The following is a 15,934-nucleotide window of genomic DNA, read 5'->3' on the forward strand; positions in this document are numbered from 1 at the left end:
TCTCATGAGGTGGAACTTAAAAGATAGGAGAAGCAAGTCAGAACAGACAGACAAATTTATGGATTAATCCCTAACTATATTAACAAGAACAGGTTCCTGGCTTCCCAGGCTACCATTAATTAGTTGATACATACTCTGGTTTAAAAAACCTAACGTGTACTATTGCTATCAGTTATTTAAACATGTTAATAAATCTGGAACTTTAGTAGCTCATTTAATTTCAAAGGACCAGAGCCCCTGTAAAGTACTTCAACTAAAAGATGCTAGGGATTCTCTGAGGATAACAGCTTGGAAAATATCATGTATCTCGCTGGTCTACAATTACCTAAAATTGCTGATTCACAGGGAAATATATCTTAACACCCCTATATAGGAGGAAGAATGCAGTATGTTATCAAAGTCCTTTACATAAAAAAAACCTGGAGTTGATGGTCTTTCCTCCAAACTCTAGAAAATTCTATATCCTGAAATTACTAATTATTTGGCAAGTCTTTAATTCTTTTATAGCTACTGGGACTATGCCTTCCTCTTTACGCAAGGCTTTGACAGTGGTCTTGATAAAACCAGTTAAGATCTGCAATTGGCAGATTCAGATTCATACATACATACCAATTTCACTTATCAACTATGAGGCTAAAATTTTTGCCAAAATACTGGCTAATATGTTGGCCCAAATCCAACCTCAAATTGTGGTAGAGCCTCAAGTAGGCTTCGTACAGTCTCATTAGGTGGCAAAAAAAAAACATGACAAATAGCGTCTCTTGAGAAGGCAAGCCTTGGTGTGACACCTTCTCTGCTCATCAGTTTTGATGCAGAGAAGGCATTCAACAGAGTTAATTGGCAGTTCACGTATGCAGTGTTATGGTCTTACGGGAATCTTTATCAGCGGTCCAGGAAATATTATTTCCCGATAGCTGAGACATGAAGTCAATGGGATATCCTCCGAATCATTTGAAATAGCAAGAGGTACTAGACAAGGGTGCCCTTCTCGCCCCTTTTTTTGTTCTTATTCTGGACCCCTTAATTAGAGACATTTTAGCAAACCCGGAGGTCTGGGGCGTACAGATGGAGGAAGAGATCTTCAAGATATCTGTTTTGCAGATGACTTTCTAGTTCACACAGTGGTCCCAGAATGATCTTTACTGACATTACTGGAAAACATCACAGAGTTCGACGACTCCTCTGGTTTTAAACTAAATCTCTCTAAGAATTCCTGGAAACACAGCCCCGGGAGGGGGGGGGGGGGGGGGGGGGTTAAACAAATCTGGGATACCCATTGAAACAAGCCCAGGATTCTTTTACTTATTTGGGTATACAATTATGTCTTGATGCTTCTAGACTTTACCAAATAATATTAAGAAATTAAAACAAAAATACTGTTTGGTATGGATTTGAAATAACTGGTATGTCTCAGTTTAACAATAACTTCCACATTTAATACATCTTCTTTTCTTAACATTCAGCTCCAGATACTGAAATCTTAGATTAACTGTATCAGAGAAATACCAGAATACGCCTTTACCAATCAAAATACTTCTATCTATAAAACAGCTATATGTAGGAGTTAAAAAAAAAAAATACCAGAACAAAAGGCCTTTCAACTACATTTCTCATCAGGAATAAAAAGATATAAAAATGAAGAACTCTAGTTTGTTTGACTCATTACTGTTTAATGGTACTTGAACTTTGGGAACTGCACAGGCAACATGTGAAAAAGTTATAAGTTTTGCTTAATAGATAAAAATTATTTATTTTATTATTTATTTATTTATATCCCACATTTTCCCACCTATTTGCAGGCTCAATGTGGCTCACATAGTACCGTAAAGGCATTTGCCAATTCCGATATGAACAAATACAGTAATGTTGTGATAGTATAAGGTTCGTGTGTACAGACACATTAGAGAATCGTAGAGAGGAAGAGTTATTATATATCCATTACGAGCTTTGGTTTCGTTGTGTTGCAGGGTACAGGCATTTAAGTTGGGTCGGTAGGGTATGCCTTTTTGAACAGGTTAGTTTTTAATGATTTCTGGAAGTTTAGGTGATCAAAAGTTGTTTTCACGGCTTTTGGTAATGCGTTCCATAGTTGTGTGCATAGTTAAATATAGTAACATAGTAAATGACGGCACATAACGACCTGTACGGTCCATCCAGTCTGCCCAACAAGATAAACTCATTTTACATGGTATGTGATACTTATATGTATACCCGAGTTTGATTTGTCCTTGCCTTTCTCAGGGCACAGACCGTAGAAGTCTGCCCAGTACTGTTCTTGTACTAAGTTCTGAAGCTAACATCGAAGCCCCTTAAAATTTACACTCTAGCCCATCCCTAACTATTCAGTCATAATCAGGGCGTAGACAGTAGAAGTCTGCCCAGCTCTCGTTTTGTTTCCAATTACCGGCATCGCCACCCAATCTCCGCTAAGATTCCACGGAACCATTCCTTCTAAACAGGATTCCTTTGTGTTTCTCACACGCATGTTTGAATTCCGTTACCATTTTCATTTCCACCGCCTCCCACGGGAGGGCATTCCACATATCCACCACCCTCTCCGTGAAAAAATACTTCCTGACATTAGTCCTGAGTCTGCCCCCCTTCAACATCAATTCATGTCCTCTAGTTCTACCGCCTTCCCGTCTCTGGAAAAGGTTTGTTTGCGGATTAATACCTTTCAAATATTTGAACATCTGTATCATATCACCCCTGTATCTCCTTTCCTCCAAGGTATACATGTTCAGGTCAGCAAGTCTCTCCTCATACAGTTTGCAACACAAATCCCACACCATTTTCATAGCTTTTCTTTGCACTGCTTCCAGTCTTTTTACAACTTTAGCAAGATATGGCCTCCAAAACTGAACACAATACTCCAAGTGGGGCCTCACCAATGACTTGTAGAGGGGCATCAACACCTCCTTTCTTCTGCTGGTTATTACCCTCTCTACGCAGCATAGCATCCTTATGGCCATGGCCGTCACCTTGTTTCTTCACCTTCAGATCCTCCGACACCAACACCCCAAGGTCTCTCTCCTGAATCGAGCTTACTAATCTCTCCCCTCCTATCCGGTATCTCTCTTTTGGGTTTCCACACCCCAAGTGCATCACTCTACACTTCATGGCATTAAATTTTAACTACAAAATGTTACAGAAAACAAAAAAAAAAACTAAATTTAAGTAAACTGTTTAAAAATCAACTTCAATACAAAATTTATTATATTATGAAAAATTTCAAATTGTGCTCGTTTTTTTGGTGTTTTAATGCGACTTGAAGGCTCGAGATATGTAAAATCACCTATAACACCATCACAGCACACCCTACCTCCACACCACTATCTAATCAGAGAACACCTAGAACAGTCTCTGAATTGCTTCTTAAACCCAGGATTATCTTTTGTCTTATTACATTTTAACTGCCAGACCCTCGACCATTCTTCTAACGTTCGGAGAGCCCTTCTCATCGTTTCTATTCCCTCCAGGGTATCCACTCTATTGGCTATTTTTGTGTCACCCGCAAAAAGGCACACCTTTCCTTCTAACCCATCAGCAATATCTCCCACAAATATATTAAACAGAATATGCCCCAGCACCGACCCCTGAGGAACTCCACTGCTCACCTTCCTTTCCTTCGAGCGGATTCCATTTATCACCACCCTCTGCCACCTGTCAATCAACCAGTTTCTTATCAAGTTCACCACTTTCGGTCCTAAGTTCAACCCTTTCAGCTTATTCACGAGTCTTCTGTGGGGGACTGTATCAAAGGCTTTGCTGAAGTCCAAGTAGATTACATCTAGCGCATGTCCCTCATCCAGTTCTTTGGTCACTCAGTCAAAAAAGTCAATAAGATTCGTTTGGCAGGATTTTCCTTTGGTAAAGCCATGTTGCCTTGGGTTCTGTAACCCGTCAGCTTTTAGAAAGTTACAATATCAGCATTAGAAGCCTCGCTCTCTTCTCAGATCACTTTCAGTATTTGGTCTGTTCATCTTGTAGCTGAAGATCCTGGAAGACATTTCACTACGTTGGAACCCCTGAACTGTGCTCCTAAGTTAATGCCCCTGATAATGGAGTCTCCGAGCAGTAATAATTTTCTGCTTTTCACAATTCTGTCATTAGTTGGAGGATGTTTCTGGGGTTGTGCTATTTTCAATGCCTCTGGTTCTACCACAGTACTTCTTTTTTCGTTATCATAATGATGCAACGCTGCAAAAGAATTTGACAGGGGCAAAGCTTGGAAGGGCGAGTGTTTCTGTGTCACAGATCTTAGTCTACCAGAGCCTACTATGACCCATCTGTTCCTCTGATGTTTTATTCTCTGAGGCAGTGGTTGTGGTAAATTAGCTGGGAAATGAGTAATCCTGGACGCTTCTTTAATTGTAGTTAATTCCTTCTTGAGTTTGTTGATCTCTTCTTTCAAGGCTGATATTTGGAGACAGATAGAAGAAGCTCTAAGGTTCCAGATAGTTTGCCTTAGGATTAAGGCAGAACATATATTGCACTGAATGAAGGTCATAATGATGTGATTCACAAGTGTGAAAAGGTGAACTATGAGAGGGAATAACTATTAGGATTGACCAATTAAGTGTAATGAAGATACTTGTCACTTGATTGCCCTATATAAAGGAAGTTTACCTAGGGGTGGGCGGGTTGGGGGGAGGGAGTTTACCTAGGGGTGGGCGGGAGGGACTAGGACACAGGTAACCTCAGTTACCAATCAAACCAAATCTGAAAATGCCCAGAGCAGCTCCCAGCTCACAAGGTAAACTTAGGTTCTACTCCCCAGCTCAAAACAAAATTGTCCCTCCTCCAGAGCTATGAGTCACCAGATGCTATGTAACCAAAATTGATTGAATTAAGTCTCTGGAAGTAGATTCAACACACAATTCTAATGAAAACAGACAGCAGATTTACTGTCACCAGATTAAGTCACAGGTTTAAAACACTTGGCACAAGTTAAAACACAGTTCCAATGAAAACACCTTTAAGACAATTCCAGCATAAAATGATGAAATCACTAGCACAGATATTCAAAACACAATTCTCTAAAATCCCTTTAAGACAATACCAGCATAAAAATACAAAATCACAGTACAATATAGGCAATAGGATAGAGACAGATAAGGAACTTATAGAGGTCAGACCCTCTGCAAGTGAAAGGATAGGGTTTTTTTTTTGTGTTAATAGGATAGAATAAAAAGGGGGTGAACTAGAATAAAGGAGTCAATAGTTTATCACTAAAGACAGAATGAGAAAAAATGGCAGTGTCATGTATAATATAAAGCAATGGAAATGTTTTTTTTTTGCTTTTCAATTGCAGCTATATAAATGCATCTAGTGCACTTACCAATTTCTATACCAAGTCCACCCATTCCACTAAGGAAAACATGGGCCCGGGCCATCTTCTGCATGGCTGTGTCTCCAAGAACATATCTCTGTCGACTATATTAAGCAAAAAAAAAAGGATTACAGTTTCACAATCACAGAAAGATATAGATATATAAAGAACCCCCTCCTTTCCCCCAGCTTCTTCAACATCACACCAATTAATGTTGGAAGGCTCCAAGCCTCCAGTGTGCTTTCCTCACACCAGCAGCTTACTGCCTGTGTGATGCGTACAGGCTACTGTAGTACACAGTGCCAATGCTAGATATGTGCATAGCAAAACATTTATGGGTATACTCATAACAATTGACTTTCAGCCAATTTTTCACTAGTATTTTCAGTTTATTTAAAAATTTATGAACATGAATGTGAATCTTCATTAGAATTTTCTAATGTGTGGAAATCAATTATGTGTGCATGAATGTGCACTAACCTATTAATTAAGCTGATTTTGCATGCACTAACATGGTCAGAAATAACATGATGTTTCACGTGTCTCCAAAATTCCATCCAATTGGTCTTCTAGATCAAAGGCTGGGGGGGGGGGGGAGACTCCAGGAAAACTAAACCCTTTAGTGTTTTCATAAGCCAGCAAAGGACTGCACCCCACTAACAGGTTGTCATTAGTCATCTAGGTCAGAGATGGCATTTTCTAATGCCTTTTAATTTCTTGCCTATACCAAGGCATGCATGCATGCAATTCTGGTCGCCGTATCTCAAAAAAAGATATAGCGGAATTAGAAAAAGACCAAAATGATTAAGGGGATTGAACATCACTCACATGAGGAAAGGCTAAAGAGGTTAGGGATCTTCAGCCTGGAAAAGAGATGGCTGAGGGGGATATGATTTATTTATTTTTAAAAAATGTATAGACTGCACTCGCTTACAGTTCTAGGCGGTTCACATTTGACAGAGATCTACAAAACCCCGAGTGATGTAGAACAGGTAAAAGTGAATCAATGTTTTACTCATTCAAGAAGTACAAAGACTAGGGGACACACAAGGAAGTTACATGGTAATACTTTTAAAACAAATAGGAGGAAATATTTTTTCACTCAACGAATAGTTAAGCTCTGGAACTTGTTGCCAGAGGACATGGTTACATCAGTTACGACATCTGGGTTTCAAAAAAGGTTTAGACAAGTAAAGGAAAAAGATACTGTTTGTCCCTTGGAGTCTTGCTATCTGGGATTCTGTCAGGTACTTGTGAGCTGGATTGGCCACTGATGGAAACAGGATACTGGGCTGGATGGACCATCGGTTTAATCCAATATGGCTATTCTCATCAAACATATAAATGGCAAGTGACTGACTCACTTGCAAATGCGCAGTAGAGACTTCCCTCTCTGTCCCGCCCCCGCGTCAAGACGTGATGACGGAACAGAGAGGGAAACTGCGCTGAGGAGGGAACCGCCGAGGTCGCTACCGCTCCCCCCCCCCCCACCCCCCGGGGTTGCCGCTGGACCCCCTCCATCCGGGCCGGGCCCTCTCTTCTCCACTGAACTTACAGCACCAAAACCGAAACAGGCAGATCAGCTCCCGTCGGCTTTCCTTCCCTGCCTGTGTCCCGCCCTCACCGACGTTACGTCACACGAGGGCGGGACACAGGCAGGAAAGGAAGGCCGATGGGAGGCGATCTGTCTGCTGCGGTTTCAGCGCTGTAAGTTCAATGGAGAAGAGAGGGCCTGGCCCGGGTGGAGGGGGGGGGGGGGTGGCGACCCGGGGGGGGAGGGGAGGGGGGCCTTGGAGCTGGGAGGGAAGCAGGGAGGATGCTGGACATGGGAGGTCAGAAGGAGGGGGTCCTTGGAGCTGGGAGGGATGGACAGAGGGGGGCCTTGGAGCTGGCTGGGAGGGACGGAGGGGGGCCTTGGAGCTGGCTGGGAGGGAGGGACGGAGGGGGGCCTTGGAGCTGGCTGGGAGGGAGGGACAGAGGGGGGCCGGAACTGGGAGGGAGGGCAGGGGGGCCTTGAGGCTGGGAGGGAGGGCAGGGGGGCCTTGGCGCTGGGAGGGGAGGGGGGAGGGACTGGGGCCTTGGAGCTGGGAGGGAGGGAGGGAGGGACGGAGGGGGGCCTTGGAGCTGGGAGGAGGGGGGGCCTTGGAGCTGGCAGGAAAGGAGGGAGGGCGGGGGGCCTTGCAGCTAGGAGGGGAGGGGAGGGAATGGGGCCTTGGAGCTGGGAGGGAGGGAGGGAGGGAGGGAGCTACACATCAAAATAAAACATACCAATACTCGCCTGTTTTAACGGGCTTAACGATTAGTGTACTCATAAAAATGGATAAAACACAAAGTCAACACCACATTCACCACTTTCTCCTCTTAGGTTCTTTTCTCTAGGCCAAGGGAATGACAGAGGCAGTAGCATAAGGACACCAGGAGGGTTATTTTATAAAGACTTGCCCAGTTAACATGCCTTTCCACACCAGGGCAAGTATAAATTTAGTTTGTATGTTCCGCACACAGACTTATAAATTAAGGAATTTTATAACCTATGCACCTTAAGTGTGGACTTCTCCCAAACTCAGCTTCTACGCATACCCACAATGTGCCATTCAACTTACACGTACACTTTATACTAGTTGGTTTTTTACAAGCAGTCACTTAAGCAAGTAAATGACTAAATATCCACCATTTATGCATGTTCTTAGCGCCTAAAACTAAGTGGTCCCTTTTAAAATCACTCCCTATACGCACACTTGTACAACCTTCAAGAAAAATCACTTCGTGCTTGAATTTTAATTGCAGATGTACTGGCCCCACCACATTCCTCCAATTGTACAGTAGTGGAGGTGAATGAGAAACTGATGGTCGCTCTAAATTTTGTATTCAAAATGATACTGTTGGTGAGGAAAAGGAAGGGGAAAGGGATGGCCCCACAATTCAGAGTCTTAGACTTCAACTTAACTCCCAATCTTTACAGCTGCTCCTCTTCCCTACGAGCCTGCACTTTTTTTTTTTTTTGTAGCAAAGAATAAAAAGGGGCTTTAGGTCACAAGAACTAAGTCCCCAATGATCAGAAGAAAACGCAGGTGCCCGCGTTTGCCGACACATGATAATTAAAAGGCCCTTACCACAGCAAAAAACGAGCTCACCAGAGATTACTGCTAATCAGATGCTAATGTGGGCAAATGAGGTCATAATATATTCCCCCACAATGATAAGAAAAAAGCCCTGTGAAGAAGTATGCCCTTACTGCACCAAAACATATGCCAGTTCGGAGCTGGTATTAGGTCTGTAACTTGCCCGGTCATCCTGTAAATTGTCTATAGAGCTTGGAGAGACAGATGGGTGGGTGAGACCTACTGCTGCCCACAAGGGAATCCCTCTTCCCCCATGGCAATTGTGCTGCTGGAATGTCAGGGGGCCACTTCTCTACCCCAATGTAGCACTTGTACTGTGCTTGGGATAACATGAAGGCATTGGTACTTATTTGTTAATTGCCACACTGCTCTCTCTCTCCCCGTTGGGCTGGGCATGCGCACAAGAGCTTTGCCTACGTGCAGCTCTTGTGCGCATGCCCCTGACATGATTCTGCAACTTTACTTCCTCATTCTCGAAGCTAATAACGCGGATATCATTTAGCTTTGAGAATGGGGGAGTTATTTTTGGGCAGTAAACTCCGGCGTTGTTTCAGTGCTGCGCCGGAGTTCTGATCATTGGGACCTAGGAGCACAGCTCACTGTCTACACTGCTTACTTTTAGATGCTTAGCTTGTCATCAAGAAAAGTAAAATAAAGAAGTGAAGTTGAGAAACATGGACGGGGGAAGGAAAGAAAATTTCCTTGCCTCCTAATTCCTGCTGGCACTTAGGAATTCTGAATATTTTCCAAGCACCAACAATACCGCTCTATGGATTCTATATTTTTACCTGCAATCTTGTACAGTGAACTCTAGACCAATAAGTTACAAAGAAAAGCAGGCCATTTTCCTCCTGCACTTCCCCAATACATGTTACCTACACATTCCACCTCAAAGCAAGAACAATAAATCACTGAAACAATGGCTGGGTATGTTTACCTGTACAGAGCATCATCTATTTCCATAGAATCAGTAGCCATGATCCGATAAGACAGTTTACCTGCATTGAAAAAAAAAAAAACACCCACAAAATTCAGTAAAGAAACCAAAATCTGTTTATAAGCTTTTTTTTTTTTTATATGGTGATCAAATCAATTTCTTCCAGTAATGCAAGCAATGTAATAAAATTGTCACTAAGAGTAGCAAAGAAGGTAATTTTATCCAGCATTTTCTGCATGTAAAGCATGAAATCAGAAGAGAAGTCAGATGAACCAGCAAATAGTATGCTTGTTATATAAGCTGATTACATATAAAATGCAATACAGATACAATTTTTAAAAAATCTTTATAGATACATAGAAACTTGACAGCAGATAAGGGCCAAATGGCCTATCCAGTCTGCCCATCCTCAGCAAACACTACCTTCTTCTTTCCCTAAGAGATCTCACATGCCTGTCCCACGCACTCTTTAATTCTCACATAGTTTGTCTCCACCACCTACACCAGAAGACTATTCTACGTGTCCACCACCCACGCCATAAAAAAGTATTTCCTTAGAGTAATCCTGAGCCTCTAACCTCTTAACTTCATCCTATGCCCTCTCATTCCAGAGTTTTCATTCATTTGAAAACAGCTCACCTCCTGTACACATATCTCCTAATGCCACGGAGATATTTAAACATCTCAATCATATCCCCCTTCCCATCTTTCTTCCAGAGTACAATACACATATTGATGTCTATAAGCCCCCATACACTTTATGATAGAGACCACTGACCAATTTTGTAGCCGCCCTCTGGATCGACTTCATCCTGTTTTATATCTTTTTGTAGGTGCAGTCTCCAGAATTGCACACAGTACTCTAAATGGGAACTCACCAGATGCTTATACAAGGGCACTATCACCTCTTTTTTCCTGTTGGTCATCCCTCTCCCTGTGCACCTGAGCATCCTTCTGGCTTTGCTTGTTGCCTTTTCTACCGGTTTGGCCACCTTAAGATCATCAGATACGATCACCCCCAAGTCCCGCTCTTCTTTCGTACACAGAAGTACTTCACCCTCTATACTGTACCGTTCCCTTGAATTTTTACAGCCCAAGTGCATGATCTGCATTTTTTAGCATGAAAGCTTAGTTAACAATTTCTGAATCATTCTTCAAGCTTCACTAGATCCCTCCTCATGCTATCTACACCCTCTGGGGTGTCTACCCTAATAGAGAGTTTGGTATTCGCAAAGAGACAAACCTTACTAGACAGTCCTTACACAGTATCACTCACAAAGATGTTAAAAAGAGTCAGCCCAAGAACCGATCCCTGCGGTGCACCACTGATAACATCCTTTTCCTCATAGCAAGCTCCATTTACCACTACTGTTTGTCTCCTCCCACTTATCCAGTTTTTAACTCAGTCGCTTTAGGGTCCACTCTGAGGTCACTCAGTTTATTTATCAGTCGCATATGCAGAACAGTGTCAAAGGCTTTGCTAAAATCTAAGTACAGCACATCTAGTGCCTCTCTCATAGCCAACTGTTTGGTCACTGTTCGATATTTCTGCTGCCTTTGGCACTGTTAACCATAATACCTTATTAAATCTACTATCTGCTTGTGAAATGGTGGAGATTATATTTTTCTTTGGTTCAAATCTTTTCTGTCAAATAGAGAGTATTTCATCTTAAAGAATCGTAGTTATTCAACTCCATGGATTCCTCCATGTGAGATGCTTCAAGGCTCCCCATTTCTCCATTTGTATACAACCTTAGATGGGTACAAATATTTCCTAATTATTTTCTCTGAATAGGGAAACAATTTCAACAGGTGTGGCCATAATATAAACAAAACCTAACAGACTTTCTAAACAATATAGTCAAATTTACTTACAAATGTATGTCTGTAGGTACTTACGGAATTAATCACAAGTTCCGCAAGTCCGATATTCAGGGAATCTGCAGCTGAACCCAAATATCGTATCGCTAAGAATCCTGCACTGATTTCTTTGGCGATGCAAAGCAAAAAAGATCAATCCTTCGAAATAAAAGATCTTTCACATCTTAACAAAACAAATTTAGAGAATTCCAAACAGTGGATAAATATCAGCCTCAGAAATCTGACAGCTGAATCTGAAAACGTATTTGAACACTGAACAGTTCCTGCAATCCTGTCACTCAAACAGAAACTAGAAAAAAAAAAAGGAATTCAAAACAAATAGTATAATTCACTGCTAGCAGAAATAATATATATATATTTTTCTCTCTTTCTCTGACTGAGCTCAGATTTACTTAAATTTAAAAATATAACCTTATCTCAGATCTTATTTAAATTTAGCAGACACACTTCAACATTTAATCCCAGAGGAATTAACAAAGCATAATAAATTATGGCTCCACTTTATATCAATCGAACCCGTGTTCATACCAAATCCTCTGCTACCAAATGTTTATAGTGGAGTCTGTTCTTACATGGCCCCCTCTGACAACCTAGTCTCAGAGAGAGCTGTAATTATGTGGGAATTATTTCTCTGATATATCTACTTACTATAAGAAATATACAATTTGGAAATGTGGGGCAAATAGGGTTTCTACCTCCTTACACACACCCCAAGATACCGTGATAGAAAAGACAAAAAGGACAGAAGCTATGTTCTTTTTATAGGGATAGTCTTTATTCCAATAATCAGGCAATAAAGCAATAAGACAAAGTAATCAGTCAAGGTAATCAGACAAAGTAATCAGGCAAGGTAATCAAAGTAATTAGGCAAAGTAACAAACAGCAATTTGTTAACAGAGGGAGTTAGAGAGACCACTGTGATAAAGAGTCATTCAGTTGGCCATCTCACCCCTCTGACTACATAGAATACAACAGCTACTTATATACTCTTTTGCACAAAGCATTGGTCAGCAATCCCCTCCCAAATCATACAAACTTGCAACTTCAGCTAATTTCAGCTAATTTCTTTGTTACATCAGTCAATTCCTGTCTGTCTTTATTGTTTACATAAAATGGAAAAACACTATCTGAATGTTTATGGAACACAGCATCTTATAATAAGTCCAAGGTTTTTTCACAGGAGTTTATAGTGCTATTTCGTTACAGGAATTTCCCTAGGACCCAGGTCTTATCATAGAGTTATCTAAGTCCTCAACACTTCTTTGTCCTCAAACCTTGTGAAGTAGTCTCAGTGGCACCGACTCTGTCAGGGAGGGTGGAATACTACTCTTAAGAGTCAGCCTGACCCAGAATTCACAGTTTCAGCAGAAAGTATAAGAATAGCTACACAGAATGCTGAAGTCAGAGCTTTTAGCCAGAAAGATGCAGCTGTCAGGCTTCTTAAGTTTGAGCCTTTAGACATGCAGTTCATGGGTCATAATCTGACTTGTCAGTGTCAGAAAAGAGCAAATCAATTCAGTATGTTAGGCCAGATTGTATTGGAACCAGGAGAGTTATTACTATCATATGCTCATCTTTCTTCTAATCCCGGTTAGGCAGAATGCTGAATCAAGTTTGTCTATTACTCACAAAAGTATTAGCAGAATTGTAGACTGGACCATTTTCATGCAACTCAAACTGAATGTAGATAAAACTAAAATTTTATGGTTCAGTTTACAGTAATCTAATATTCCTCAGTCTGCTGAGGATGGGAAAAACTTAAAAAGTGAAAAGGGTGCCTAGAGCTCTGGGTATCCTCCTTGATTCTTCCTTGTCAATGGAAACACAAGTTAACAATGTGATTTGTAAGGCTTACTTATAATCAAGCAAATTCAGCTGCTGCATTATTTTTTGCGGGACCATTTCAGAGTTCTTGTACAATTTTCTATTTTAGCCCTACTGGACTATGGTAATTCTTTGTACCTAGGGATGGCAGCAAAGTATATTTCTAAGCTCCAGTCAAGTTTAGATCATATTTTTCCTCTGCTGAGAGAGTTGCATTAGCTGCCAGTTTAGACCACAATTTCTTTTAAAGTGCTTTGTTTGGTATTTAAAATATTAAACAGAGTTTGTTCTGAGAAATTATCTCAAGCAATAAAGGGCTTCTTTTACAAAGTCGCACAAGTGATTCCTGCACAGCAAATGAGAGGAAGCCCATTCAATTCTATGTGCTTCCTCTCATTTGCCGCATGGGGATCACTAGCATGGCTTTGGAAAAGAAGCCCTAAGGTTTTAAATGTGAACCCTAGCTCTAGGACTTGCAACTATCTTGTTTTGGCTTTTCCTTCTGTAAAGTGTGTTAGATTTAAGGCTGGTTTTTTTTTTTTTGCATTCCTTCTGTTTTTTAGCTGTACGCCTTTGGAACAGTCTTCCTATTGAGATCCACCTTTTGAGAAATTATTTTATTTTTTGTAAGACTTTAAAGACCCATTTGTTTTTCTGATGTGCTGTTCTCCTATTGTTTATTAAGCTTGTTTTTTTCTTTAGTGAACTTTTTTTTTTGTTATTCCTGATGAGTGTCTCAGCTTTATTTGTTTTGTTTCTTGCCTTGAATCTGGTAAGAGGGAGTTGGCAGGTTATAAATTCTCTATAACATAACAAAACACACTTAGTCAAAGAAATCAATCAGATTTGTCTGATAAGACCTGCCTCTAGTGAAACCATGCTGCCTCAGGTCCTACAGTTCATTCGATTCTAGAAACCTCACAATCCTCTGCTTTAGAAGCGTTTCCATTAGTTTACTCAACTCTGAGGTCAGAATAACAGGCCTGTAATTCCCAGTCTCCTCCTTACTACCGCTCTTGTGCAGAGGAACCACATCCACCAGGACTCCTCCAGACTCTAAGGAAGAACTGAAAAGGTCATATACCAGAAACGCCAGAATTTCTCAGAGTTCCTTGAGTACCCTCAGATGTATCCCATCAGGCCCCATCGCTTTGTCTATTTTTAGTTTAGCTAGAGGATCAGCGGCAGCAGGTAGGAAAGCGTGGGGACCCTTCCTGCCCCTAAGCAAGCCACTAAACCACCAGGATGATGTAAGGTATGGAGAGGGAAAGCAAAGGTCAGATTTAGTTCCGCGGGAACCCCGCAGGACCCAGAACCATCCCTGTGGACCTTGGTCCATCCCCATGGGATCCCCGCAATCCTGGAGGGGATCCCCGCTATCCCCGTTCCCATGCAGCTCTCTAGTCCAGAGACACTCTGCAGTGAACCCACTATGTGAGCTACTGAAACCATCTGAATGTTCAATTCTGCCCACTGATAAAGAAGATGGGCCTCCTGGGCTAGAGATACACTCTTTGTTCCTCCTTTGTCTGTTGATGGAAGACACAGCTGTGACATTGTCCGAGAGCACACACACCAGCCTCCCATCAAGAAGAGGCACAAAGGCTAGTAGAGCTTTCCAGACAGCTCAAAGTTCCACTCTTTTGATGGACCAGGAAGCCTTCACTCTCGACCAACGGTCCCATGCAGAGTAGTGGAGATAGGGTATGATACATACCTGTAGCGGTTGTTCTCCGAGGACAGCAGGCTGATTGTTCTCACGACTGGGGTTGACGTCCGCGGCAGCCCCCACCAACCGGAAGAAGCTTCGCGGGACGGTCGGCACGCAGGCCACGCCCACCGCGCATGCGCGGCCGCCTTCCCGCCCGTGCGCGACCGCTCCCGCCAGTTGAATGACAAGCAATAAAATATGAAACACACAACTCCAAAGGGGAGGAGGGAGGGTAGGTGAGAACAATCAGCCTGCTGTCCTCGGAGAACAACCGCTACAGGTATGTATCATACCCTTTCTCCGAGGACAAGCAGGCTGCTTGTTCTCACGACTGGGGTATCCCTAGCTCTCAGGCTCACTCAAAACAAGAACCCAGGTCAATTGAACCTCGCAACGGCGAGGGTACAACAGAAATTGACCTACGAAGAACAACTAACTGAGAGTGCAGCCTGACCAGAATAAATTCGGGTCCTGGAGGGTGGAGTTGGATTTACACCCCAAACAGATTCTGCAGCACCGACTGCCCGAACCGACTGTCGCGTCGGGTATCCTGCTGGAGGCAGTAATGAGATGTGAATGTGTGGACAGATGACCACGTCGCAGCCTTGCAGATCTCTTCAATAGTGGCTGACTTCAAGTGGGCCACCGACGCTGCCATGGCTCTGACACTATGAGCCGTGACATGACCCTCAAGAGCCAGCCCAGCCTGGGCGTAAGTGAAGGAAATGCAATCTGCTAGCCAATTGGAGATGGTGCGTTTCCCGACAGCGACCCCTAGCCTGTTAGGGTCGAAAGAAATAAACAATTGGGCGGACTGTCTGTTGGGCTGTGTCCGCTCCAAGTAGAAGGCCAATGCTCTCTTGCAGTCCAATGTGTGCAACTGACGTTCAGCAGGGCGGGTATGCGGCCTGGGGAAGAATGTTGGCAAGACAATTGACTGGTTAAGATGGAACTCCGACACCACCTTCGGCAGGAACTTTGGGTGAGTGCGGAGCACTACTCTGTTGTGATGAAATTTTGTATATGGAGCATGAGCTACTAGGGCTTGAAGCTCACTGACCCTACGAGCTGAAGTAACTGCCACCAAGAAAATGACCTTCCAGGTCAAGTACTTCAGATGGCAGGTA

The 15,934-nt window shown here is 42.5% G+C and overlaps 1 protein-coding gene across 2 annotated transcripts in view; it reads right to left on the reverse strand.

The window, feature by feature from the left end:
- Nucleotides 1-15,934, reverse strand: part of UBA6 (ubiquitin like modifier activating enzyme 6) — a 262,135-nt gene that overhangs the window by 200,359 nt on the left and 45,842 nt on the right. For both annotated transcript variants that reach the window (XM_030190526.1, XM_030190525.1), the window contains 2 exons: nucleotides 9,392-9,452; nucleotides 5,342-5,436 (listed from right to left, as the gene is read on the reverse strand). In XM_030190526.1, the coding sequence (XP_030046386.1) occupies nucleotides 5,342-5,436; nucleotides 9,392-9,432 (136 nt within the window). In that variant the 5' untranslated portion in view covers nucleotides 9,433-9,452. The remainder of the gene's footprint in view (nucleotides 1-5,341; nucleotides 5,437-9,391; nucleotides 9,453-15,934) is intronic.

The sequence above is a fragment of the Microcaecilia unicolor genome, chromosome 2 (genome assembly GCF_901765095.1).
Source record: "Microcaecilia unicolor chromosome 2, aMicUni1.1, whole genome shotgun sequence".
In the NCBI taxonomy this organism is placed as follows: domain Eukaryota; kingdom Metazoa; phylum Chordata; class Amphibia; order Gymnophiona; family Siphonopidae; genus Microcaecilia; species Microcaecilia unicolor.